The 27,549-nt window shown below is 50.1% G+C and overlaps 1 protein-coding gene across 1 annotated transcript in view; it reads right to left on the bottom strand.

Annotated features, from left to right (window-relative positions):
* Positions 1-27,549, bottom strand: part of PAX5 (paired box 5) — a 189,506-nt gene that overhangs the window by 28,850 nt on the left and 133,107 nt on the right. Inside the window, exon 8 of the mRNA XM_039234751.1 lies at positions 14,032-14,133. Within this exon, the coding sequence (XP_039090682.1) occupies positions 14,032-14,133 (102 nt within the window). The remainder of the gene's footprint in view (positions 1-14,031; positions 14,134-27,549) is intronic.

The raw sequence follows: 27,549 nt of genomic DNA, 5'->3' as shown, positions 1-27,549 counted from the left end.
CGGGGAAGAACTGAAAGGTGGGGAGGGCTTTAGTACTTCCTCAGTGGGAACTGCGGGGCAGGCCACTACCACGGTAAAGAGCCTGGCTCGCCCTCTGATTTGCTGTGTGGCCCTGAGCAGGTGCTTTCCTCAACCGCATCGGCACCCTGGCAGGCTGATTTCTAAGGCCGAGTAGTCCAGCTCTGTCCATCCGTGACAGCGGGAGTTGTAGCTACAGAATGACCAATCCTCTGTGTTAGCACAGACCCCTGCCCACACCACAGAAACGCTCCCCAGTCCAGGCCTGTGCTGACTGCCTTCAGTGCTTTTCCTACATGCACATTCCCCCAAAGCCAAGGGCAGGCTCCCACTGAATCACTGCCTTTGCTGCTGCCCCCAGTTACCTGCTGCACACCCCACCACAAGGTCCTAGGTAATGGCGGATGATACCTGGCTGGTCTCCAGGTTCCGTTCCCTTGCAGCCATTTCCCCAGGTGTCTCTGGCTTCTTCCTGGGGAGTTCTGTTTCCAGAAATTCCCTACCCAGAGTGCTGCACACAGACAAAGCCCTGACGGAAAGTTCCAGGGACTGTGGGGATTTGCTTCCCTCCAAGACTCCCGGGTACAGACATGGTACCTCCCCTTACCTAGATCTGCTCATGTGCGCCCTTCTCGAAAAGCGATTTCTAACACATTGTTTCTCAGAGTCAAACACCAAATTGCAAAGTCCTTCCCTTGTCATCTGGACTGGCCCACTTGCTAGCCGTGTGACCGTATGCAAACCACTTGTCCTGAGCCTCAGTTTTCACCTCTGTCAAATGGGGCTATGAACTGTGCCCTCCTAACACTGTGGTACGGATCCTTTGAGATAATGCACGAAAGAGGCCTGTAAATTGTAAAGATCTGTCCAGATGGTGGTTCGTATTCTTCACATTGTTGCGGACAAGACCTCAAAATGGCCACAACTGTCACGCATCCCGCTCTGGCAGGACAATGCCCAAGGCGTTTGTGACCTGGGATTGCTCTTTAGACAAAAGGACATGATAACACAGTTGTCATTCTAAAATTTCCCTTCCTCCCTCTTTTATCTCTCTTGCTCTCTTTTCTACTCCTTCCCTCTTTCTTTCTCTTTTTTTTCAGTCCTGGATCTAAGTCTCCCTGATCTGGGCCCTTTATTTGTGCCGTTGCACATAGACTCCTTATAAAGAAAATTCATTTGTTCAGGGTCACCGCGTGGTTTTTCATTAAAAACAAATTACCCGCATTCAGGGAGGACATCTGGGCTTCGCGGGTCCCATTAATGACTATATTTCCAGCCTCCCCGGCCCGGTTGGGCTCCCCTTGCCTGTCACCCCGCGTTCCCGGCCCCGGGAGGACAATGAGAGTGACAGTCAAGTGAAAGGGAAAACATGAGGGATGAGGGCGAGAGGCAAGTCCCCTGAGAGGGGAAGGAGGGAAAAGTGAAAAAAATAAATAACTCAAACAGAGGGTAACAAGGGCCATTGTCTCAGCGTCTTCCAGCGAGGAGCCAGAGCAAATATTGGAAGAAAGAGTGGGGGCACGCAAGTCAGGCTGAAGCTCTGTTTAATTTCACGCAGTTGGGCCCTAAGCCCCTGACTCTGGTCGGACAAGGTAGGGAGGGGCATGTGCCCAATTCAAATGAATTCCACCCATATCCACTGAATGCCTACTATGTTCAGGGACCGTGTAGGTGGAGGATTCCAAGACGGAGCCACCAGGAGATGAGAGCCCTCGGTCATCACAGCTCTGAGGAGGCAGACCACGGGCAGTGCCATGGGGTGTGCTCGAGGGAGAGGTGAGGCCCAGGGGTGGGGGTCGGGGGTAGCAGGCTTCCTTATAAGACAGAGCAGAGCGTCTGACTTGCGGTCTAGGAGGATGGGTCAAACATGAGCAGGGGAAGACGGGGAGTAGGAGGGAATGTACTGGAATCTGAAGTGTGGCTTCCTAGTGTCCCAGTTGGGAAGAGCCTCTTCTGGACCATAAAAAGGTCTCTGGGTCAGGAAGGGCAGCCACAGCCCTGACAGACCACCAGGGAAACCACAGCCGTCTCCTGGGCCCAGAGCCCATTCCTTCTCACTCTCCATGAGCTGGGTGAACTTGAGACATGAGTGCTGCTCTCCTGTGGGCTGTGTGCCTCTGGCAAGGCATGCTACCTCTCTGAGCTCAGCTAGCATGCTTCTGAAGTGGGTCTTTGCACTCCAGCCTCACAAGGTGCTTTCAGACTGCAACTAGGGATAACAGACAGGGCTCCTTTTATACCACCACGCAGGCTGGCGGGGAGGCTTGCTGACGGGAATTAGCTTCCGGACATAAGCAATTTGGCTTCATGAAGAAGACTTTCGGAGGGCAGGAGCCAAGCCCCACTGGCTTTCCCTGCCCCCAAAGGCTCCGAGCACTGTCAGAAGTTCTCCGGAGAGAAGTCCCAGGTGGAGTGACTCACAGGCTTGGAGAGGGTGGTCAAGCCAGCTGAGGGCTGACAGCTGACGAGGTCTTGTAGGTGCAGCCTGCAGATTCCAGCAAATCCAAGGCAGGAAGATGGCCCCCAGCAGGCTGACTCTGGCTTGGGGAGGGCCCCTCGGGCATGGAGAAGCAGGGCATACCTGTTGTCTTCACTGACCCCCCACCTGTGACCCACTCATTTTCTCCGTCCACTCCACCTCCCGCTGGCTAACACAGGCGTCCTCCCCAGAGACAAGCCAAGCCAGAGACTCCTCTCTTCCTAGATCTCTCCCCTGACCCAGGGTTAGCCACACCTCTAGTCTCTTACGTTCTTTGATGTGGACAGTATTTCACAAGTTTAGTGAAACTCTGCAAAAACAGCTTCAGTCACGTGCACTCCAACCCTCCTACAGAAAAATTCTGGAGCCCTCCATGCCTGACATCCTCCGTCTAGGCTGCGCCCCACTTCTCTGTGCTCCCAGAGTCTCTGAGTTTACTGGTTACCACATGTGTCCCCCTAGACCCTTAGGGACTTGCCCACCTGCACTGTAGACGAAGAGCATTTCATGGACAAGGGTCACGGCATTCACCTTTATAGGCCTTTATATCCCTAGGCTCACGCTTAGGATGTGCAGATAGTCAATACATGTTAGAAGGGAGGGAGAGAGGGACGAGGGAGGAAAGAAAAAAGGATGGATGGATGGATGGATGGATGGATGGCTGCTGCAACATGATCAGCTCGAGGCCCACCAGTATTTTTTATGTTCAATACGGCTCAGCAGGAGACCAGGGTCTCATGCCTCAGCTTCCCCGACCAAGTACCTTCCTCTAGAGGCCCGTCCCCAACCCACCCTACAGCACTTCACACATAGAGGTACCACGATAATGATACTTTTCACTCTAATAATATGAACGGCTTACTTTATAATTCTGCTTTTGAAATTATTTGGCCACAAGTCATTTATCTTATATATGGGCGGCTATGATTTCTCAGCAATCAAGGTACAGACTAGAGACTTCTTGCAAAGTGAGAAAAATCTAACTTAAAAATTATTTTCAAATGTCATGAAATTTTTATGAGTACTAAATTTAATAGTTAATGAAGTTAACATAATGTTACAAGTCGTAGACCTTAAACTGAACATTTATTAATGCCAGTTTTCCAGCTTCCTTTTTGAATGTCAGAAGCAAAAACAGTTTTGGTCAGGCCTCATATTGTTGTAATTTCCCGAAAAAGTCTTAGGCCCTTAGCCCAGAGCCTCTTGGGGACCCTGCATCCCCAATACTGTGCTGTGGGAAGTCCCGGCTAGGATGTCAGCCTCCTTCAGGAGCTTAAGTCTGATTGGGGCTAAGATTCACTCACAGATAATGTCATAAAAACTAAAAGGAAAGTTAGCTGGAAAAAGTGGGCTGGGCCCTGAGTTTCAAATGGGTGGACAGCTAGGGGGCTTGAGCCCTGGACACTGTGGGGCGCTGGCTTCTGCATGTGGAGCCCTTCCATGAGGGCCCCCCTCCCCCCTTGCCCACCCAGCTAAGCCAGACCCAAAGCACCTTTTCCTCATTTGCCCCTAACCAGGACTCAACCCCTTAGCCAGAGAGAACTGTCACCCAGCCCTCTTGGCAGACCTTCAGGCAGGAAGTGATACTGCGAAGCGATGGAACAGAGTGGTGTAAAATCCCAGGGGCTCGGAGACAGGCTGCCCTGCCACTTCCTGTGGGCCAGGTGCTGAGGATGACACGCCCCCCCCACCCACCCACCCCCCGCTGCCGTTCTCGGAGGGCCTGCGCCTTCATGAGCTGCAGCCCTTGTCCAGGCCTAAGGGTGTATCTCCTAGCATCTGGCTTGGCCATCAGGACATAGGAGGATGAAGCCCCCAGGCCCAGCGAGGCCACCCCTTCTCCTCAGGACACCCACACTCTGGGGCTGTGCACCTGCACTGCCTCTGCACCAGCCTGGGAACCCAGGCTCTGAGGGTGGGAAATGCCACACGCTGCTCAGATGTGCTCCAAATACTTCCATTTCGTCCAAAGCAAATCCTGATCGTATTCCCCCATTTCCTAAAAAGGCCTCATAATCCAGTTTTTGGTTTGCCTGTTTGTTTAAAAAAAAACACTTGAGACACATGAGAGAGAAACTAAAAACCAAGAGCCCAGACATACGGCTTCCTGTACTCATGACTGCCTTTCAGTAGTCGCCGTCAAAAGGAGCAGAGACAGGGAAAGCTAACAAGCACATAAGACACAGAGTAGCCAGAGGAGGTGAGATGTCCTCAACTCTTGCTCCAAGCTGCCCAGTGCTGGACATTTCCTAGTCAGCCAGTGAGCTCCTGGCTCTGGGCAGGGCCCTCTTCCACAGCTAGGATTTGACTTCTCACCTGTTCCTGTCACAGGCCATGTGAGAAAGGCCTGGGATGTGTTCCCTCCTCCACTCCCCATGATCCCCAAAAGGACACTCTGTTGAGATGGAGTGAGGGGCACCTGGGTGGCCCAGTCGGTTAAGCATCCGACTTCGGCTCAGGTCATGATCTTGCAGTTCGTGAGTTCTAGCCCCACGTCGGGCTCTGTGCTGACAGTTTAGAGCCTGGGGCCTGCTTCAGATTCTGTGTCTCCCCCCCTCTCTCTGCCCCTCCCTTGCTTGCACTCTGTCTCTCTCAAAAATAAATAAACATTTAAAAAACTTTTTTAAAAGATGGACTAAATCACAGTGGCCTTTGCCGCTTCTAAAATTTGCCCTAAAAGTCTAGATTCTAAAGTCTGTAAGAACCCATCCCAGGTGTGGAGGCCCTGAAGGTCAGTCTTCGTGTTAGGGGAGGAGCTTCCCTGTGGAGACAAGGCGATGGGTGTGTGGGATTAGCAGGTCCTGAGGCCCCCTTCCTTCAGCTCTACCCTTAGAAGTCATTATCAAATTACACATGGTCGTCCAGAGCCACTGCCCTGTCACATCACAGACCCAGACCTGAGGGTGCCCAGGTAGAACAAAGGTGGCAGGGCTCAGCCAGGCTCCAGCTCCAGCTGCAGGATGCCAGCAGCAGGGATGTCACAGATGCAGAAGCCCTCGAATGGTGGACCAGAAAGGCCCGGAGGGAGCGTCTTTTCCAATCTCCCCACCCACTGCCTCCTGCTTTAAGAGAGAGCAGGAAGCCCCAAGTCCACATCCCAAGGTCACACTACAAGTATCTGGCAGCTGGAATCAGAACTCAGATCTCTGAAATTCCAATAGGACCGTCATTGCTTCTGGCACGTTCTCCATCTGAGTCTTTTACTTGCAATTCTCTTCTTTCCCCAATACAGCAAAGAGAGCATCAGGCTCTCCCCGGGACCAGCATCACTTCAACGCAGGGTCCCTGGGAGTTAGCTATATAGACTGTCCAGATCAGACCCCTCAGACCCCTCACGCTCCATTCTGTGAGGGCACAGCTGCCTCACCCTGACTCATGTCCAGATCTGCCACCTGTCAAGGCTGCACTACGTCACGCACTCCGGGTTTCCAGGGGCTGACATCTGGGTGCCGGGAGAGGCCTGTCCTTCCTCTCGCCCTTGCCGGCACCCCACAGTCTCGGTCCCACCCAGCTCCTGCTGGATGCCCAAGCTCTCCAGTCCTGTGTCTCCTCACGCGCCCGTCCCCCGCCCAGCAGCACCGTTCCAACTCCCAAAACTGCAAAGTCACCTTTCAAGGTCCAGCCCAAGAGGCCTCCTCTGGGAAGCCTTCCCTGATTTCCCCACCTGGCCTCACTGCCCCAGCAAATTCAGCAGCACCGTCCTTTGCATTTCCTCAGCACGGTCCTACATGTTAGCTCCTGACATACATAGCCTGCAGGGATGTCTTTTTTATATCCGTCTCCCCAACTAGCTTGTGAGCTCCCTGAGGGCAGCGGCTGTGTCTGCAACACCACACCTAGCCTAGGCTGGCACTTCCAGGCCACGTCTGAAGAATGAACAAATGACTGGCCACCTGCTGTTTCACACTGGTTGTGCCTGGTATTCCCCCCAGTCAGTTCCGTTCCTGGTGTGGCAGAGTGACTAGAGGCCACTAGAGGGCAGCAAAGAGTCAGGAACGAGCAACAGGTGGGCGATGGGGAGCCCAAGGTGAGCTCTGAAAGGTGTGGAGGGAGCTTCAGAAGTACCCAGGCCACAGGACCACTGGAAGCCCGGGTGAAGGAGAAGTAAGAGCTAAAGCCAAAGGCCATTTGTTCGTTCTCTGAGCAAACACTCCATGCCTGATACTTAGGCCTGGGAGGCACTTGGGGAGCACGGATCCAATCCCCCACCTCGATGCTCCGGTCCCCCTGGAGCATAGCTTCTGCTAGCCCCTCCTCTCCCAAACCTGCCCATTTGCCTATCTTCTATTCTAATTCTGGGGAAGGGTCTTTATACAAGGCTGAAAAGGGACCCCTCTGGCTCCCATTCACTGGTCCCAGCCGTGACTTACAGAGTTGTGCAGAGTATCCTACCCATGGACCACTTGCCAAATGAGGCCCAGAAGGTGGAAATGGCATGTCAGATCACACAGAGAGTTCCTGGCCGACTTAGGCCACAATCCAGGCTTTTGCCTCCCTGCCTGGTGCTGGGCCCCCACTCCCACAAACCTTCCTGGCTTCCGTAGAGCAGGCCTGCCCAGCAGCGGAGGCTCAAAGTCAGAGAGAGGCTTGCTATGGATAGGGAAAAGAAGCCCTCCTCCCCTAATCTCCTGCTTCACAGGGCTGGTGTTTCAATAATGTTACAACCATCATTTCAAATGATCCCCCAATACAGCAGGCAAAGCAGACTCAGGTCACGGGGCCCAGGCCTAGTTGCACAGTGAATCAGTGGTGAAGCCACCCTTCTTCTAGGGTACTCCTCACTTTTCTTGGGGAACTCCATCACCTCTCTCTCTCTCCCTCTCTCTCTCTCAGCCAGGTCTTGGCTCTGGTGCTCCTGACCTGCTTTGACACCTGCAGAGGGCCTTGCCTGGATATCTGCTTGGCCTCTGAAAGTTGACAACTTGAATCCTAATCTTGCCGGTCACCAGCCTCCCCCTCCTCCTCCACCCAGTCTGGGCTAGCTGGGCCATGCTCCACACATGTGAACCCACTCCAGCCACCAGGCTCACCCCCTGCCCCACCCCCAGTGCCCCTTTCCTCCTGCTCAGATGACCAAAGATACACTTGTCACAGCCCAGCCAAAAGGCTCCCTTCAACAGGAAACCTCTCACAACTGAATCGGCCACAGGGGTCTCTTTGTTTTCTCCAAGCTGGCAGCACCCAGGGTCTGCCCCCACTCCCGCTTGGCAACACTCCTGTCTGTGACTGGATTCTTTTCTGTTCTCCAACTGATCCATGGGCACCATGGGCCATGAACTCTGCTGGAGAGCCCTCAATCTGATGCCAGCCTAGGTCAGGCCAGCTTTAGGCATGCCAGCTAGGTGTCTCCTCTCACTACGACACGCAGCTCAGAGCCCTGTATTCACAACAATCATCATCAGCATCAACCCTTGCATGGCATGTCCTGGGCAAAAATCTAAGAAGAGTATTGACATGCATTACATCATTTAATGTTCACTCTTATTCCCATCACCCCATTTTACAGAGGAGGAGGAAACCAGGCCACAAAGAAGCAATGTAACTTGCCCCAAGTCACACAGCTGAGTGAGAAATGGGATGATGATTCAAAACCAGGCAATCTGGGGACGCCTGGGTGGCTCTAAGTGTCTGGCTTTGGCTCAGGTCGTGAGTTAAGCCCCACGTTGGGTTCTGTGCTGACAGTTCAGGGTTGGAGCCTGCTTTGGATTCTGTCTCCCTCTCTCTCTGCCTGTCCCCTGCTTGCTTTCTCTCTCAAAAATAAACAAACATTTAAAAAATAAAAATAAAAAATAAAAAAACCCAGGGAGTCTGGCTTCCAGAGTCCGTGTTCCTAACCACTCAGCCTCCTGACTCATGCAGCCGCCCCAGCATCTTTGGCCACCATCGCTCTCCCTCGCAGTGCAGCCCAGAGCCCCCCTTTATATATATTTCAACTATGATTCCCTGAGTGCTATTATGGGTCAGGCACTCTGCCATTAACCGGGACGCAGCAGTGACCAAAATGACACAGGTTTGGGTACCACACAACCCCTGTAGACTGCACACACCTGAGGGGAAAGTAGATGAGGAAGGAGTAAACCACTAATTAAATTCCTTCAATTGTGCTTCGTATGACGAATGAAAAGAACAGGATGCTTTGGGACAGGAGCGATGGGGGTCCTGGCGTAGACGGTGGGGTAGGCAGACTGAGGGCCCCCCCACCAAAGAGGTCTGCATCCTAATCCCTGGAATCCGGGAGCATGGAAGGTTAGAGAGCAAAGGGGGATTGCTAAATAGCTGGCTTGAAGATCAGGGTTGTGGGGGAGGGGGGGGTGCCCTGGATTATCCAGGTGGGTCCAATAAAGTCCCATGAGTCCTTAGAAGTGGAAGAGGGAGGCTGGAGGGAAGAGCAAGAAGATGGCGTCACAGTGAAGATTCAGCTCCGCGCCAGCGGCTTTGTGGATGAAGCACTGTGGCCACGAGGCAAGGAGCTCCGGTAGCATCTGCAAACTGGAAAAGCCAAGGCAATGATTCTGCCCCAGGGCCTCCCGAAGGCGCATAGCCCTGAGGATGCCTTGACTTTTGCCCACTGAGACCCATTCCAGACTTCTGACCTCCAGATCTGTAAGATGGTGAATGTATACTTTATATTTTTTGTGGTGCTCGTTACACTAGAAACGGGAAAGTCGTGTGGGGTTCCAGGGAAGGCCCCTCGGAGGAGGTGAAGCACCCAGTCTGGTGAGAGCGGCAGAGAGGGCTGAGGGGAAGCCGCACTTGCACCTTATTCCCCAGCCAGAGTCCAGCAGGCACTATGCCTGCTGCCTCTCGTTGTTGTTCCAGACCTCTTCACTGGCCTCAGGTTCCTATTCCATCCACCCTCCCTTCCTTCCTCATGGAAATAAAAGCCATCGGTTAATTGAGCGACTCCACTGATTCAGCACCTAAGAAGCACTGGACACCTACCTATCCGTGGCCAGTAGAGCTTCCAGGACAGGAGGAACCTGCCATGCGCCTTCTAACGCCTCCAATCGGCTTCTTGTCTGTTGCGGCCCAAGGAAGGCAAACAGGCCGGGGTCAGGATGTCTGGGCCCCCTGGCCTAGAGCTCCCAAAGAGGGTGGCACGTGGGGGCTGTCCCTTACTGGTTCCTCTAAAAAAGGCCCTTTCCTTGCTGCTCAGACTCTCCGAAGCCAAAGGGCAGTGAACACCCTTCCTTCTCACTTAGCCTAGAAATTTTAAGGGTTTCAAATGACATGGTGGTCGATATCTGTTAGGTTATGTAAGAATCTCCAGGCAGGAATCAACTAGTTATACCCATCAGGACACTGTGGAATCTTTGGTGCAAAACTTTTGGCATTTTCCGGGACTTGATGAACAATAAAACAGAACTGTTTCCATTCTAAGCTGATATGTGCCCTCTTTGCTTTATTCAACATAGGTGATCAACAAGGGGCTGTACAGATTTTGCAGACCTGCAGAAACTGAATCTCCAAATATTAGAGAAGATCAAGAAGCCCTGTTTTTCAGACATGGGGGTACCCTCAAGCCACAAACGCCAGACAAGACTCTGATGGCAGAATCAGGACTGAAATGGAGCCCAAGCCCACAAGCGGGAATTTACGGTAAAACATAACGCCCATTTTCTTTAGGGCCCCAAGTCCAATTGCCCAAATGTACTCAGGAGGCAGTCCTCCTCTCTGTGTCCTAAAAGCAAACCATACAGATGAAAGTCTTCCCTAAGAAAGAAAGCAGGATGAACAACCTCCTATTTTTAAAAATATTTATTTTGGGAGGGAGAGGGGGTGGAGAGAGTCCCAAGCAGGCTCCCAGCTGTCAGGGCAGAGCCCAATGCGGGGCTCGAACTCACGAACCAGGAGATCATAGCCTGATCTGAAATCAAGAGTCAGATGCTTAACCAATGGAGTCACCCAGTCACCTCTTCTTTCTTTCTTTTTTTTTTTTTTATTATCCAAATATTTTTTTTAAAAATCTCCTAAAGCCTTGCTCTGTTTGGAGAGACAAACTGTACCGACATGCCCCTGGGGGCCTATGACAATGGCATTGCCTTCAGCACTGCCACAATCGAACGAATGCCCCCCAGATTCAGCAGTCCAAGAGATTGTGAGTCAGCAATCTGGACAAATACCAAGTTGAAATCCTCTAACACGTTGTGGTATATCCATGCCCTCCTCCCTGCAACCTGCGAATGTTACTTATATGGACAAAAAGGAGTGGGGGTCCCCTCTGTAAATAATGATTAAGGACCTTCAGATGGGCTGAGGTCCCTGGGTTAGGACCCTGGGTTATCCAGCTGGGCCCTAAATGCAGCCACGTGCATGCTTCCAAGGAAGAGGGAGGTGTGAAGGTGGAGCAATGCCCACAGGCCACAGTGGGCATCCAGGGGAGCACAGCCCTGGGCTCCAAGACCGTGGGACCATCCATTTCTATTCTTTTAAGCCAAGGTTCGGTGACTTGTCACAGGAGCTAATACATGGTTTAATATTAAATTTCCCTGCCTCCCTCCCTTAGCCACCGCACACCAAAGGGCTATTATGTGCCAGGGACTGTGAGGGGTAAGAAGACAAGGCAGAGGGCCTGCCGCGTATGAGCCCACCATCCAGGAGCATAGCTGGCAGGGCCGCACGGGCTGGGCCATGAGGCATAACAAAGCCAAGTCTGCAGCACTATCCCCCCCCAGGGAGGGCCACGCTGCAAGGTTTCACGGGGCAGGTGATGTTTCCACTTGGCCCTGAATGGCAAACCTGGATCCCAATGTGGAGGTGGAGGCGGGAAGTTGTCTAAACCCAGGGCACAGGCCAAAGAGTGACGCTGACGATTAAGTGTGTGAGGCGTGCTAGGAACCAGGGGGTGGTCAGGGAGAGGTCCGGGCTGGGAGACTTGACCAGAAAGGTAAGCTGAGGCCAGACTGTGCGATGCCTGAATGGCAGGCCCAAGACTGGCTGTCCCGTAGGGTGGGCTCCTTCGTGCCAGCCCTGAGGATGGTTCCACAGAGCCCGTGCATGTGAGCCAGCACTGCCCCACGAAGCCATTCAAAAACCAGATTTGGTGGGGCGCCTGGGGGGCTCAGTCAGTTAAGCATCCAACTCTTGATTTTGGCTCAGGTCATGGTCTCGCAGCCGTGAGATCGAGCCCTGCGTTGGGTCTACGCTGGGCATGGAGCCTGCTTGGGATTCTCCTCCCCCCTCCCAGCTCCCGGCTTCTACTCCACTCCCGCATGCGTTCTCCCCCTGCCCCTCCCCCCACCAAAACAGTTTTAGCAATCATGTTGGAAACAGAGTTCCAAAGATATGACATAGTTTGGACACTGAGGCACAGGAACTAATGACCGTGCCTACCAAGCATGGAGTCCCAGCCCTGACGCCAGGTCTGAAAGTGAATGAGTGCCGGGGGTGCATGAGAAGAAGTAGCATAAGGAGAAGAAAAGGAGAGGGGAGGAGGGGAGGAGGCAGACCTGGGGCTTCCTGCCAAAATGTTTGTGTCCTCCCTCCACATTGTGTGCCCTTCCTCCGTGCCAGGAAACCGCGCCAGCAGTCCGAGCCTATGATTGTACCTGTCCAGCTGATGCCAGCAGGTTTGGTTAGACTGTCCTTTGCCCAGGCCTGACTCCCGCTGCTGCTATTAACAAGCAAGGAACTACCACTGGTTCCCACTGGGGTCTCTGCCAGGCCCCCAGCCATTTGTACCTTGAGCCTAGTAATTAGGTCTAGAGATATCACCAGGCCAGGGGCCAGGCTCTGTTTGGATAGACTCAAGGAAGCTCAGCTGCTTCTCTGAACTTGGCCTCCTTGGGGTCTGCAGTGGGGAGCCAGCGGGGCCAGTTGGGAGGCTTTGGCCTTACCTGCTAACGGGCCCTCAGGAGAGGGCCTGGGGCGGCTGCTTCCCCCTCCACCATTGGTGACAAGCTTGTGCTGATGGAATCAGCACACAGAGGCGGCCGGGACAGAGGAAGGTGTGCTGGCCCGGGACAGGGGAAAGGGTGCTGAACCGGAGGGCCAAGACCCAGGCCCAAGCCCTCTGGCCCTGGGCAGTTCCCTAACTGCTCTGGGTCTCAGCGTCCCCTTTCGGAAAATGGGGATTAGATTTCTACCCAGCCTACTTTACAGGGTTGGAACAATAAAGAGTTCCTGGAAGGCATTTTGCCTTTTATAAAGTGCTACCTAAGTGTGAGGGGCCGTTAGTGGAAAGGACTCCCTCTCCTGACGGCGGGGGTGGGAAAGAGTTCGGGTCCCTCAGTCTGCCGTGTGCCCAGCACTTCCCTGTGCTCTGCTGTGGGCCCCTCCTTGCAGCAGAAAGGCAAAGGCTTTTTGCAGGTGTGAACCTGGCAGGCCTCCCTGGCACTGGCAAGGCCCAGGGCAAGGGCCCGCACAGAGGCCATTTCCCATATGTCTCATATTTAAAAGTCATAAATCAAGCTAACAAACCGTTAAATGAAATATGCTCTGTCCTCCCACCTTGTTAAATACATCTCTGTACCAACCTGGAAGCCCAAGAGTGAGTGCAGAATCCTGGGACTCCTTGCTGTGTGTGCCAGGGCCTGGCTGTGTGGGGAAAGCCCGGCCGGGCGATGATCTGCCCCGCCTCCCTCCCCATCCCCAGCCTCGCTCATCATCCCACGGGGCCTCACGTGCAGATGTGAATACCCAATCTCACATTCAAGTTCTGTCCACATCCCCCACCAGTCCTCGGGCCCAGGGTGCACATGCCCATGACATCGGCTGGGGAAGAGGCTGGAAGAGGCGTAGGGCTCTTTGCGCAGGACCCCCAGGGTGGGCTAGAAGGAGGCTTGGGCTCCAGGTAAATGGCTTAGAGCAAGAGACTTAAAAGAATCATCACAACATCCAACCCTGTCCTGAATTTTCCCCTGATGTTTTTAAAACATCTTTCAAAAAATGATACTTTGGGCTTCCCTGCTATGCTCATGACCTTTAGTACACAGCCAGCCAGCACGGCCATGATGTGCCGTCCTTCCCCACAGTATCCTACAAAGGAAGGAGACACGGCGGCTTCCTTTCCAATGTCTTTAAAGAAACTGACACATTGCTGGCCCGAGGGGATACGGTTTCAGTGGCCACAGGGTATTCAGCTTAGAATCAAGTGACAAACCCATCAGCTGACATCCTGTCGGTCCTGAGCACATGGTCCTCAGCCCCAAGGAGTAAGGCTGCTAAGAGCGCCTGGGGGGGGGTCTCCTGGTGTTCAGTCACTTAACTTAGGTGGCAGAGAATGGAGGAGGACCCCTACTGAGCATTGACTGGGCAACCTTTGGCCAGGTCCTGCACCCCTCTGTTCGGGCGATCTGTGTGGCCAACAAGGGACTGTGTGAGTGACAGTCAAGGCTCCCCCTGCTTCTCCGGAGCTCACCGCTGGCCCCACAGAAGGCCCTGCTGCAGAGAAAGAGGCTGAGAGTGCAGACCTCTGCCTGATTTATTCAGGTCCACTTCTCAGAAGCGCAGAGGTCACCTGGGCTGTTTGTGGGGATGCCCCCCCGAAACCCCATCCGCTGCCTGCTGCGGAGACGCCGACAGCGCACACTCACCAGGCACCATCCCTGTCAGCGTCGGTGCAGAGTAGCTGCCCTGTCCGGCGGGGGGAACGTGCGGAGGGTACCCGGGGAGGGTCGTGCTCGCCAAGTCACGGCCTGAGGAATCAAAGCAACAAATCACGGGGTGAGTGTCTCCGTGGCCAGCCGCTCATGTCCACAGCTCCTGGGACATCTGCACATTTGTCACGTCTGGGCGCTGAACGCCTGCGCGCCACGCCCCCCCATCACTCACATATGCGCACACACACACACACACACACACACACGTGCGCACGCACATACACCCCTCCAGCCGCCCTGGCTCCACTCGGCAGGAACCTGGTCCGGCTTCTGCGGCTTCCCTGGGAAAACAGCTCTGGCCAGCTCACCCTGCGAGAGCTGGAGTAGCACTTGGACTTCTCCCCCTCCACACCTTTGCTTCTGCTGTGCCTCAGCACAAGGCACCCTTTCCTCCAACTGCAGGCAGCCCAACATGACCTGCCTTCAAAGGCCCGCTCAGACACCTCCCTCCTCCTCCTGCCCCTCCTCAGACCCCTGACTGAATTTTTCCTTCCTTGGCCTCCAGCTAGGCAGTCACTCAACAAAGGTGCAGGAAATGTCCTTCCTCACACAGTCACTGTTCCGGCCCCGGGACGAGAGATTAAGGCCTCGGCTGTTGCAGGCAAACCCTCCAGTGGTCAGGTGTTATTCTCTTTGCAGGTTGCCAGCCCCTGGGTGGCAGGGGTGACCCTGTACGGCAGCTTCCCTCTCCAGAGTGTAAGCTCCAGGATCAAGTCGCTAAGATGTTTGTGCGCTAAGGTCAGATGGCATAGGCCCGCAAGTATTTGTTAAGTGAATGAAGGAAGCAGTCTTGCTGGAGCAGCAGAGCTCTCTGGAGCCCAAGAGAGTCCCTCCATCTGTGGTCAAGAATCTGTGAAGGGCGGGCCCTTGAAACTCTTCTTGACCAGCCCGTTACCATTCTGCAGATAGAAAAGCTGAGACCCACGGTGGGTGGGGAGCGTCTGGCTCAGGTCCCATAGGGAGCACGGCAGAGCAGGTACCTCTGCCCACATTTCCTAACATCAACCGAGGACCCTCCTCTATCTTAAGCAGCATCATGGTGGGGGTGGGAAGAGTGCTCACACCCAACACATAGTTCCTTCCACAGAGACTTGGTGACCTGAGGGCTGCTGAAAACGTATTTTGGGAAGCGGAGCGAGCATAAGTGTCAGACTAGTTGGTACACGATCAAAATGTCAGGGGCCAGATGTGAGACACGTAGAGAAAGTGGCCAGGGCTGGGCTGTTCCCATGGGTGTGGAGCTCTGGCCCTGGCACTGCCCCAGGCTCACCACCCCCTCTATGATATCAACAAACCATAAACGCTTACATCGAAATTATAAATGCCAGTCTCTGGGAGCGCCTGGGTGGCTCAGTCGGTTAAGTGTCCAACTTCAGCTCAGGTCATGATCTCATGGTTCGTGAGCTTGAGCCACGCAACAGGCTCTCTGCTGTCAACACAGAGCCTACTTTGGATCGTCTGTCCCCCCCCCTCTCTCTCTACACCTCTCCTGCTCATGCTCTCTCTGTCTCTCAAAAATAAATAAACATTAAAAATAAAGATAGAGGGCATTATTCTGACAGGAGGCTGCCTGGTGCATGGGGGCCAAGCCTCACAAGGTCCACATCCCACCTGGTTGCCTGAGATTTGGGAAGGAGGGTCCTGGGCAGAGAGGGGACTTGCCCAAGGACACTCAGTTGGCTTCAGGCAAGGCTACACTGAAACACAGCTCTCCTGCCTCCTGGATTAGGTTCTTTCTTCAACAGAGGTTGTGCCTTTGGTCAGAACCCTAACAGTTTCTGCCACTCTTACACATGCTTTAAAACCTTTATCCCTAAAGCAGAAAATGCAGTGCCTCACCAAAGCACTTAACTCAAGAAGCCAGATAAAAAAGTAATAAAATGAACTGAAGGAAAGGAGGAGGAAGGAATCGATAAAGAAAAAGCAGAAAATAATGAATTAGGAAAGTGAAAAAAGCAGACACAACAATAAATGCAACCAAGAATTGTTATTTGAAAAGACCAATAAGATAGACAAACCCAGGGCAAGATTCAAAAACGGAAACACAAACATCAAGGTAAGGAATGAGGAGAAGACACGACCAGACATGGAAGAGATGATATTTTTAAAATATTTTTTAAATGCAAAGATGCTCTACATTAATCAATGTGGAAATCTCAACAATGGGACAGTTTTCTAGGCAAACATGAATTACTAAAATTAATTCAAGTAGAAGACATGAACAGCCCAATCAACTTGGCAGAAATAGAAACAGTTGTGTTTTTTTTTTAAATTATTTTTAAATATAAGATGCCTTGTTCGTTTAGCTTTCAGGCAAGTTTCCTGTTTGTTTTTGTTTGGGAGAAGTTCTTTGAAACCATCAAAGGACACATACCTTTGTTATTAGACTGTTCCAGGATATATAAAACCAAAGAAAATTTTCCCAATTCATTTTTCCACCTAGCATATGAAAACTTATTTAATAGAGTTGTACAAAAATGAATATTAAAGGCTAGTTTCACAATTTATTAATATATATGCAAAATACCTATGGTCTCATTGATCAAACGAGATTAGAAAGAATAATATGCCATGAAAAATAAAATTTATTCCAGGTACACAAGGACAATTCAGTATTAAAGCACTGGTTGGGAAATCATATTAATGTATCAAAAGTTGAAAACCATATGATAGTATCAAAGCTGATGGAAAGCTTTTCTTATGTGGAAAAGGCATTGGCTAAATTCAATACTAATTCCTTCGAATACCTCTTGGTATGTATACGTCTTTGATCTGGTATTGATCTCAAATCTTGAGTCAACATAATAGGTGAAATACTTGAAACATTCTTTATTAAAATAAAAAAACATATCAAGGAAACCTGTTATCACTGAAAACTGTTCCAAAAGTTTTAGCCAGTATGAGAAGACAAGACAGAGGCAGAAGGGTAAACACTGGGAATAAGGGAAATACCAAAATTATTGGTAGCCGGGTATTTCGTAAGCCTGGAAAACCAGCTCATTCCAACCAGTGGGAAGGTTGGTGAGGCAGCTGGGTAATGCGGGTCCAGAATCGGTGTCTTTCTAGATTCAGTAGCTCCCTGCCGCCTATTCAATTAAGGACAGGTTTTTCAGTTTGACTTCCAAAACCCTCCTCAGTCTGTGCCCCCAACCTGTGACCCTTCCAGCCTCGTCAACTCTGACTCCCCGCGGGCCATTCCTCAACCCGCCCTGCACTGTCCCGTCCCCACACCTTTGCTCACACTGTTCCCTTTCTAACGGCCCTTTTCCCATTCCTAACAATTCAACATTCCATCCAATCTCCAAATTCGACCCTCAAGAATTTGGTCCTCTGAGAAGTTTTTCTCGAGGCCCTGCAAGTCTTGGTGGCAGCTGCCTCTTCTGCAGGTCTCTCTGCTCCCCACCCTGACCCAGTGCAAAGGGAGCATCAAGCCAGCAGAACAGATAAGCTGGAGGTGATGTCTGTTGTGATAAGATAGCACTTACTTTGTGCCAGACGCTCTTTTCCATTAACTCATTTTATCATCCTGACAACTCTGTGAGGTTCAAACAACGATCATGCCCACTTTGTAAAAGATGGAACTGAGGAACAAAGTGGTTAAATAACTTGCCCAAGGTCACATGAGAGGAGGAAACAGAGTTAAGATTTGAACCCACATGGCTGGGCTTCGGCCTGAACTTCGTTGGTGGCAGTAGGGGGTGGCATATGGGTGGGAGAAGATGAGCAAACAAGTAGGATTGAAGGGCTAGGAGGTTCGATTATTCAGGTTAGCAGCTGGAAGGGTGAGCAGGTTGAAGCGAGGAAGAAAGAGAAGAGGTCGAGGACTGGCTGCCAGATGTCAGGACAGAGAGTAGTTGTCAATGCTGTTTGGGAATAAACTCACCCATATTAGTCTGCAAGACCCCGTGCTGCATGGGGACCGCACAGGGCCTGGCACGTGGCAAGTGCCCCAGCTATCTGTGGGGCATCCAGGGCCCTTGTGCCAGTTTGCTACTGAGCTACTGTGGACCTCTGGGCAGCCACTGCTCTCTGAGTCTCAGTCTCTCCCAAATTTCAAAGAGAGCTCTTAGCTCAGTGATCTCCAAGAGTCCCCCAAAGCTCATACTGGTCTCTGTGTGCACATACACAAGGGTAGTTTTGCTATGAGTAGGCTTTCCGACCTTAAGGTCCGACTGCACCCACGGCTCTGGGGCCTCCACACTCTATCCTGCAATGTGAGCGGCTGCCTGGAGCGCCAATATGTCCTCCGACGACAATGGCAGGCAGTTCTCTGGTCTTCCAGCCTTAGTGAGGACTGTCAGCTCCGGCGAAGGTTCAGGACTTGGCCATCACGCCATGGGTTCATTCCATCCCCAGTTCCCCTTCCCAGCCCATCAGGATTGCAGTGTGCAGTGAGGTGCTGATAAATGGCTGCATTTATCCTACAAATAACTCTGCCTCTGAGTTCCCTATTGCTGAGCAATTCCTTTGCACTGTCCGTGGCTCCAATCTCATCCAACAAAGGTCCCTAGAACCAAAGGCCTGTGGCTGCATTTACCCTCCTTGGACTGGCCACAAAAGCAGAGAGTCTGAGTTATCACTTGTGATGGACAGCAAAGAGCAAGATGGGCCATGTCTGTGTCATCTCCAGCCTCCGGAACCTCTCCCTACTCTGCGCCAGGCACTGGGGTAGGCTGTTCGTGAACATTATTCCACTAATCCTCATAGCATTCCCAATAAACTTTATGAGATCTTGTGGGGAAGTCACAGGGAGGCTGACCGCAGCTCAGTATAGAAGGGAAAGCAGCAGAGCACAGCAATTATGAGTGTCCAGTTTGGAGGCGCCTGGGTGGTTCGGTCAGTTAAGCATCCAACTTTGGCTCAGATCATGATCTTGCTGTTCCTGAGTTTAAGCCCCTCGTCGGTCTCTGTGCTGACAACTCAGAGCCTGGAGACTGTTTCAGATTCTGTGTCTCCCCCCCTCTCTCTCTCTGCCCCTCCCTCCCTTCTCTCTCAAAAAAAAAAACAAACATGTTTAAAAAATTAAATGAGTATTCAGTCTGCCCAGGCTTGGATCCTTGTGTTACCACTTACTAGCTGTGTGAACTTGAGAGAGTTTCTTAACCATTCTGAGCCTCAGTTTCCTCATCTGTAAAATGAGGAGAATAGTAGCCAACACTCATTTAGAGCAAACAGTAGCTAACACAGAGAGCCAGACACACACAGAGTCATTTATTCCCACAATAACCCTATTCAAGAGCTACCTGTTATCCCTATTTTACTGAGGTGGGGGGAAGGAAACCAAGGCACAGAAAGTTTAAGTGTCTTGCTGCAGTCCCACAGCTAGGAAGGAAGGAGGCCAGGTTTTAAACCCAGGCTGGCAAGTCTGCACTCTCCACCCCTCTGCTGTGTCATCCTGCACTGGGAACAAGAACATGCCCCTTCCGTGGGACACCGTGAGGAATCGGTGAGAAGATGTATCTGAAGCATGTGGCGCAACACCAGCCCATGACGAGCCCCTGCAGAAGACCGAATTGTTGACGCCAACCCTTCACCCCATTCTGATAATCATCATCTTGAAAAAGAAATGGTAATCCAACACTCAAAATGTAGGAGAAACATTATATTAAACTATTTTAGACCAGGTTAAATTTAGTTTTGTGAAAAATGGAAAAGAAGCCCTTTGAAGTTCTTCCTCCTAGAAGCACGGCGGGCTTCTTTCTTTGCCCCTTCTGTTTGGGTCCAGCCACGTGCCTCGCTTTGGCCAATGGGATGTTAGCAGACACGCAGCAAGCAGACCCTTATTACGTGCTTATGTGGCTGGCTACGTGTGCGCTGTGCACTTCTGCCATCGCAGTGAGAACAGGCTCGGGCTAGCCTATCACACAGAGGAAGGGGACGTGTGGACAGCCACGGACCCTGCCTACCACTGGCGCCAAGCCCAGCCTTGATCACCCAACCCCCCGCCAACCCCCAGGTACATAAGCAAGAAGAAATGATTATTGTTTTAAGCCCTGAATGTTGGGGTGGGGTTTGCTAAGCAGCAGTATTGTGACAATAGCCGATTGATACGAGACTTCATAAAGAACTTAACTGGTCTCATGTTCATTATTCTCTGCTTGAGAATACTCTGCTTGGGACTTTCTAAGGACACCTGTCTAAATCTGAGCAGAGGATGGACACCATCTGTGGGAAGCCACAGAGTACATTTAACCCTCACATTTGCTTTGATGCTCAGGAGGACTCTCCTGGCACTGAGCTGGGGCATGTCGCTGCAAGACCAGTCAACACAAGACAGTTAAGAGGCTATTGCTCCTTGTACCTCTAATTCAGGCTTCTAGACTCCATGGGATACCAGAATTAATGCTTCTGAATTCAATACAACTTCAAAACACCTATTTATACCTTTTTTTTTTTTTTGGCAAGGAAGAAATGACGTATCATTTGCAAGGACACTGAGTGTTACTGAGAGCATATCATATATTTGCAAATAATTGATGTGGGTTCTTAACATAATTCTTCCTACTAATGGCACATAAGTACCTCCTGGACAATTCACGTGCTGCTCCCTCTTCCCAGAGAGAATAATCAAGACTTGGCCTTGTTCACTATTAGCAAGGAGTCCATATAGAACTTTCATCAAGACAAAGAATGCTCTTTGAATTAGTTGAAAATAACTCATCTTTTTCAACCCTGTGGGAAGGAACCTATCCCTGTTTTACAAATGAGGAAACTGAGGCTCAAAGATGAGTTTTCACTGTCACAGAGTAAGTTGTAAAACAGGGACTTCAGCTCATGACACATGACTTCCAGTTAAATGCTATTCCTGAAGAATTACTCAAAATGTGCCCCCTCAAGTGGACAGGCCCTCCAGAGGTTCAAACAGTCTACAAAGTCTTCATAATGAAAAGTGTGATACCAGCATATGAATAGAATGAAAACCAATGGAACAGAATACAAAGTCTAGAAATAGACCCAACTATATGTGGAAATCTAACATATGACAAAGGCAAAATCTCAAATTCCTGGACAAATATGGGCTTTTTTAAAAGTGGTATTAGGATGAGTGGAGAGCCATTAAAAAATAAAAAGATAAAATAGGTGGACTCTTCATACTATATACCAGAATAAACTCCATATGGGTCTGAGATTTAAATGCAAAAAATAAAACTATGCAAATACTAAAAGAAAATATCAGTGAATTCTTCTCCCGTTTGTAGGGAGAGGCTTTCTAACTGTGACTCAAAGCAAGATGCACATACCACCTACAAAAATTAACTCAAAATGGGTCAAAGACCAAAATGTAAGAGCTTAAATCATACCACCCACACAAGAAAACAGAGGTATAAATCCTTATGACCATGGATTAGGCAGTTGTTTCTTAGATATGACAAAGACAACAAAAGAAAAATTAGATCCATTGAACTTTATAAAAATTAAAAACTTAGGTGCTTCAAAAGACATCATCAAGAAAGTAAAAAGACCCAGATAATGGAAAAAAATATTTGCAAGTTCTATATCTGATAAAGGTCTTGAATCTAATAAACATAAAGCATTCTTATAGCACAATAATAAAAAGACAACCCAGTTTAAAAATGGGCAAAGGACCTGAATAAAAAAAGATACACAAATGGCCACTAAATATATGAAGAGACATTCAACGTCATTAGCTATCAAGGAACTACATATCAAAACCACAATGAGACACCACTTCATATTCACTAGGATGGCAATAATCAAAAAGGTTATGACAAGCATTGACCAAAGATGTGGAAAATTTGAACCATTATACACTGCTGGTGAGAATGTGAAATTGTGCATCCATTTGGAAAAGCCTGGCAGTTCCACAAAAAGTTAAATGTAGAGTTACCATGTGACCCAGCAATTCCACTCCTAGGTATCTACCCAAGAAATACAAAAATTTGTGTCTATAAAAAACGTGTATATGAATGTTCAAAGCTTTATTATTCATAATAGCCCAAAAGTAGAACCAATAGCTACTATGCCTATGTATCAAGAAGTTGAAAGAATTAAAGGAAAAAGGCCAAAAATCCCATGGAAAATTGTGCAAAATTCATGAACAGAAAACTCACCAGAATATATATATACCTACATGTGCATTTACCCTTCCAACATGCAATCCTACTTCTACGGATTTACCTTAAACATACGCACACCTTCAGCAATACACAAATGCATATGCACAGGTTAGTCACTGCAACATTATCTGTAACTACAAAATACCAGAAACTATATCTAAAGGCCTGAACATAGGGAATATGGGTGAATAAACTGTGGTGCATATACACAATGGAGTACTGTGCAACCGTACAAAAAATAAGGTGGACCCATGCCAGGCACAGGTGAAGGCCAGGAGCAATATCCTGGCCTCCCCAGGTCAGAGCCCTCAGGGAAGTTCAAGTTCAGGTTCTTGGCCAATGGAAAGCCTTGGAGGGACAACGGTAGGGAAGAGAGAAGAGTAGATTACAGATCCTGGAAGTGCATGACTTTGGAATGCTCAAAATACAAAGAGAAGGGAAGGTACGAACTCTCAGGATGCATCTGCATCTGGGGAGAGGGTGGGGCTGAGGCAAGCCCTGGCTGTCACTGTGGAGGAAGTGACCTCCAGAAGACAGATCTATCCCCAGGGAGGAGATGCTCAAGCCAGCACAGAGGGTGTCAGGCTTGAGGCGCCATAAAGCCAACTATAGGTGCTCTACCTTTCACATAGGGCCCCCAGTTGCCGCCAGAGCTGCATCTAAACTCCTGATTGGTGGCAGAGGGGGGCGGGGTAGGAAGGGGGCTAGAATTTGGAGTCACACAGGCTTAGGTTCAAATCTTAGCATCACTGCTTACTAGCTGTGTGATCTTTGGCGAGTAATACAATCATTAGAACCTTGGTCTCCCTTTTATAATTAGAGAAAGAGGGTATCTATTGGGAGTGAAACAGTGGTCCTTGCTGGACAGTGTTAAACATGTCTGCATATACTCTGCTACCTTTATCATGGGACAGTGGGGTCTACATCCCCTTGCCTTGAATCCGGGCCACCTTGGTGACTGGTCAACTAAGAGAGCAACAGCTTCCCTAGAGGTTCCTAGGAGTCAGGCCTTGGGCACATTATGTGCCTTATCTCAGCCAGCACTCACAACAACCCCAGAAGGTGGGTGCTCTTATTACCCTCATTTTATAGATGAGGAAACAAAGCCTCCAAGCAGTTGTGCCTCAAGGTCCCCCAGCTGATAATCATGAGAGCTAACATTTTTGTAGCACTTACTAGAAACCAGGCCCTGTTTTAACACTAGGTGGTGTTCTAAACACTGTTCACTGTGCTTTTTTTAGATACTGACTCCTTTAATCCTCAAAAATTCTGTAAGATAGGGGCATCTGAGTGGCTCAGTCAGTTAAGCATCCGACTTTGGCTCAGGTCACCATCTCACGGTTTGTGGGTTCGAGCCCTGCTTCGGGCTCTGTGCTGCTCAGAGCCTGGAGCCTGCTTCTGATTCTGTGTCTCCCTCTCTCTCTGCCCCTCCTGTGCTCATGCTCTGTCTCTGTCTCAGAAAAAAATAAACATTAAAAATATTTTTTTAATTTTTAAAAAATTCTGTAAGATAAATTCTATTATTATGCCCATTTTACGGATGTGCAAATTAAAACACAGAGAGATTAGGTACCTGTCCAAGGTCCCACAGCTAGTAAGAAATGGAGCCATATCCACACCTAGGCATTGTGGCACCCGTATTCCCTCACATTTCCCCAAAATATGGGCACTTGCGCCTTGACTGGAGGTCCCCAGAAAGCAAGAGCTGCTGGAGTCCCTCCCTCCGGTATCCTGGCCCCGCACACAGTAGGTGCTCAGAAAATGTCTGCCAAGATGAAATTAGTGAAATGACATTGGTTTTACCATCTGAAAGAAACTTTGGTTCTAATCTCACCAACATCTCAGAAAGCCTTTCATCATGCACTCCATGAAATAACCAGGCCTGATTTACTGATTTATCCTTTTTTTTTTTCCTTAGATGCAACTTTTTCTTTTTTTTACAGCCCATTTCTAGGTAGGCTCTATGTACACTAATGCGGGGATATGTGAATCCAATTAACTTCAAATTTAGCTCGTAATGAACTTATCTCATTTTGCTACCAGCTCGGTTCTCATCGTGTGGCAGTAATTAACCACTGGGGGTTGTCACTCCCAGACACATGACATGGAGATCCTCCCAGCCCCTTGCTTCAAACCCTTCCAGAATTCATTACCCTGACAGTATGAAAACCCTTCACTTTGAATACCACAGGGCACCAACCAAACTCCCCCTCTATCTACCTGACTGTGGGGGTGAGAGAAAGAAAGCCACTGAGAAGCATGAATTATTGGGGACAAGACGGGAGGTGAGTGCAGGATGCTGGTGATGACTCAATGGCCAGAGTGTGTCCGCCAGCCTTGACAGCCCTGGGGCAAGGGTCCTGCCCAGAGGAGAGGGATCTCCACACGCAAGGCCCAAGCTATGAGGAATACGGTGGGGCTGGTCGGGAAAGGCAAATTCCCAAACCAGCCATGCTATCCACTGGGGACTCTAGATGCTCAGGAAACCTGTGCACTCCAGACAGGGGCAAGGTGACCTGCTGTGTGACCTCGGGTCAGCTCCGCCTCCTCTTGGGGCTCTCGCTGATTTTCAAAAGAAGCTGGAACTCTAGTATTCACTTCATCCGGAAATCTCCTGCCTATGTGGATGTTGACATTAATCAAAAAACACCTTGAGGGCTAAAGAAAACCTGTGCAAAGGTCATGGTTAGCCCTCAGACTGCCAATTTTCAATGTCTGCCGGGCCTCCAGTCCTCCAGTCCTGTCTGAACCACCCTACCATCACCATCCCCAACGTCACCAGCTGCCATGTCTTTTGAGGACATAAGCCCTATGTGGATGTCCAGGTAACTGCCAAAGAGGTAACCACCCTGCAGGGTTGCACAGGCCAGAGCACAGAGTAAAATCATGGCAAAAGGGATTTCTAGGCAACTGGGGCAGGAGCCCATGGGCTGCCTAAACCCCCTGCCATCTTCCTCGTTTCTCTGGTGACGGCCCCAACCTGCCCAGGTCCGACTGTTCTTCCCTTTCCCCTGTTTCCTGGCAACCTCCTCTCGGGCCCCCCCCCCCGCCCCCACCGCCTCAGCCCTGCTCTGGACTGCCTGTCAAGGCTCCCCCGCCAGCGCCCCACGTCCAGCCACAGAACCCTGAAGGGCACGGGGAATCACCTAGGAGCTCAGTCAGTGAGGGCTCTGAAGCCAGGGCTTCTGATTCTGTCTCGGGTCAAACCATTACACCAAAACTTGCAAACACTTCTACTTCTCCAGCAGTTTCCCAGAATACCTTTCCTCAGAATCACAGAACCGTAAGAAACCTTTTTGCGTATTAAGAAATATTATTTAAAATTTTAAACAAAGGTCATAAAGATGGGAAGTGGAGCCTTTCAATGTCACGGGCACTTTTTAACAGGCACCCCCAAGGATCATATCTCTAAGAGAATATGCCCGTGTTTGACAATTCTTTACTATATGAACAAAGCTCAGTCGCGGGCCAGTTACATGTTCATGTGTAGATTTCTACTGAGTAGAAAAGATAAACCTAAAGGTTGGGGTTTTTCTTGTTCCGGTAGGACATTAACCAATTTTGTGTCTAATCTAGCAATTTTATTCCAGCATTAAAAAAAAATGCTGCCCTTGATAAAAGATATAAACCCCTGATCCTCAAATGCTCGTGGAACCACTTTTATCTTTTTATAGGTTCCCTTGTTAATTTATGAGTTGAATAAACCCTTCACATAGTCGTTCTATATTTGTACATGAGCTATTTTCTTAACTTTTTAAAGATTATACCTTGGCACTTGTTATAGGATAAAGTCAACCACGCCTGAGTGACATGAGACAAAGATCTTCGAACAACATCAAAGCAGATGACAGTAAACAACTGCCACCTAAGGGGAGGGGGAGAGATCAGCCCAACACTGGGGACGCCAGTACAGGAGGGAACGCATCCCGCCCCCCTCACACCCCCGCGCATGCGTACACGCGGCGTGTACACCACCGGGCCCACTTGCTCCAGCTGGCGTTTGAAATATGTGACAGTTTGATCAAGGCTGCTCTGAAGTCTCCCTTTGTTTGGACCTGCCATGAGTACCGGGTGCGCCAAGCCGGACTGCGCAGAGGGGGGATGTTTCACCTAGGGGGGCAAGGCCAGCCAGGCTATAACAGCCCAACCCGGCTGGCAGGAATGGACATGCTGCACATCACAGAGGGGCCACATCCAGTCATTAGAACAGCCCTGGCCTCTCCGAGTAACAGGCTCATTAGCCATTGGTTTGGGCGCTGTTATTTACTTAATTTTTTTTAATGTTTATTTATTTTTGAGAGAGAGAGACAGAGCACGAGCAGGGGAGGGGCAGAGAAAGAGGGAGGCACAGAATGGGAAGCAGGCTCCAGGCTCTGAGCTGCCAGCACAGAGACCGATGCGGGGCTCAAACTCCTGGACGGTGAGATCATGACCTGAGCTGAAGTCAGCTGCTTAACCAACTGAGCCACCCAGGCGCCCCAGGTGGTGTTATTTACTTAGAAGCAATAATCCTACATTTCTTTTCCCACAAATTGCTTAATCCCTACTTTTCACTAGTCCTGACTGGCCTTCCCCAAACTTCCCTGGCCAAAGATCTAATCTGGCTTTGTAGAGCAGGGAAGACGACTCCAAGAATTCACTGGCCAGGGTGCTGCTTACTTTGCAATCTCAATCCTCCCCATTCCTTCATCTGAACCAACCTCATCTTCATCCTGGAATCCCTGAGAATTTCCAGACCCCAATACTGTGTTCCAGTTCTGACAGGGTGTTTGAATTTTATCCACCTGGGCATTTTAGAGCAGACCCTGGGGCTCAATCAATATTTCCACATACATTTGTGACCTGATCCACCCCGAAGTAGCAACTATTGATCCAATGTAATAATCCCATGAAGTCAGGGTTCTAATGAGTGAGGCTGCACCATCGCTCTGCCGTGCTCGTGGCTCCTGGCCTCCCTGCCAGGACAGGCACTGCTCCAGGGACAGACAGAGGCCAATATTTACAGCAGGGGGATGCTGAGGGCAGCTGTGGGCCAGCTGGTGTCTTCATTTATTCATTTGTTCACGCCTTCATTCGTTCATCATCTGACACCGCCTAAGTTCTAAGCGTGTTCCTGAGTGCTCCAGAGGACTCCTGGAGAGCATAGTAGGAATAATAATATTCCCCAAATAACTGTACTTTATCATTTATTCAGCTCTTACCGTGTGTCAGGCACCACTCTAAGTGCTTGTATGTATTATCTCATTTAAGCATCACAGACATCCTGGGAGATAGAAACCTTTAAAATCCCCAATTTGCACGTAAGATACCTGGCTGGAAAGAGGCAGAGCTGGATGCAAATTGAGGCTAGAGTCTTGTCCCTTTCCCACCCTCT

The sequence above is a fragment of the Hyaena hyaena genome, unplaced genomic scaffold (genome assembly GCF_003009895.1).
Source record: "Hyaena hyaena isolate Hyena2069 unplaced genomic scaffold, ASM300989v1 scaffold_93, whole genome shotgun sequence".
NCBI classification, from domain to species: domain Eukaryota; kingdom Metazoa; phylum Chordata; class Mammalia; order Carnivora; family Hyaenidae; genus Hyaena; species Hyaena hyaena.
Note: the sequence above shows the minus strand (reverse complement) of the source record. Positions and strands in the feature narration are given on the sequence as shown.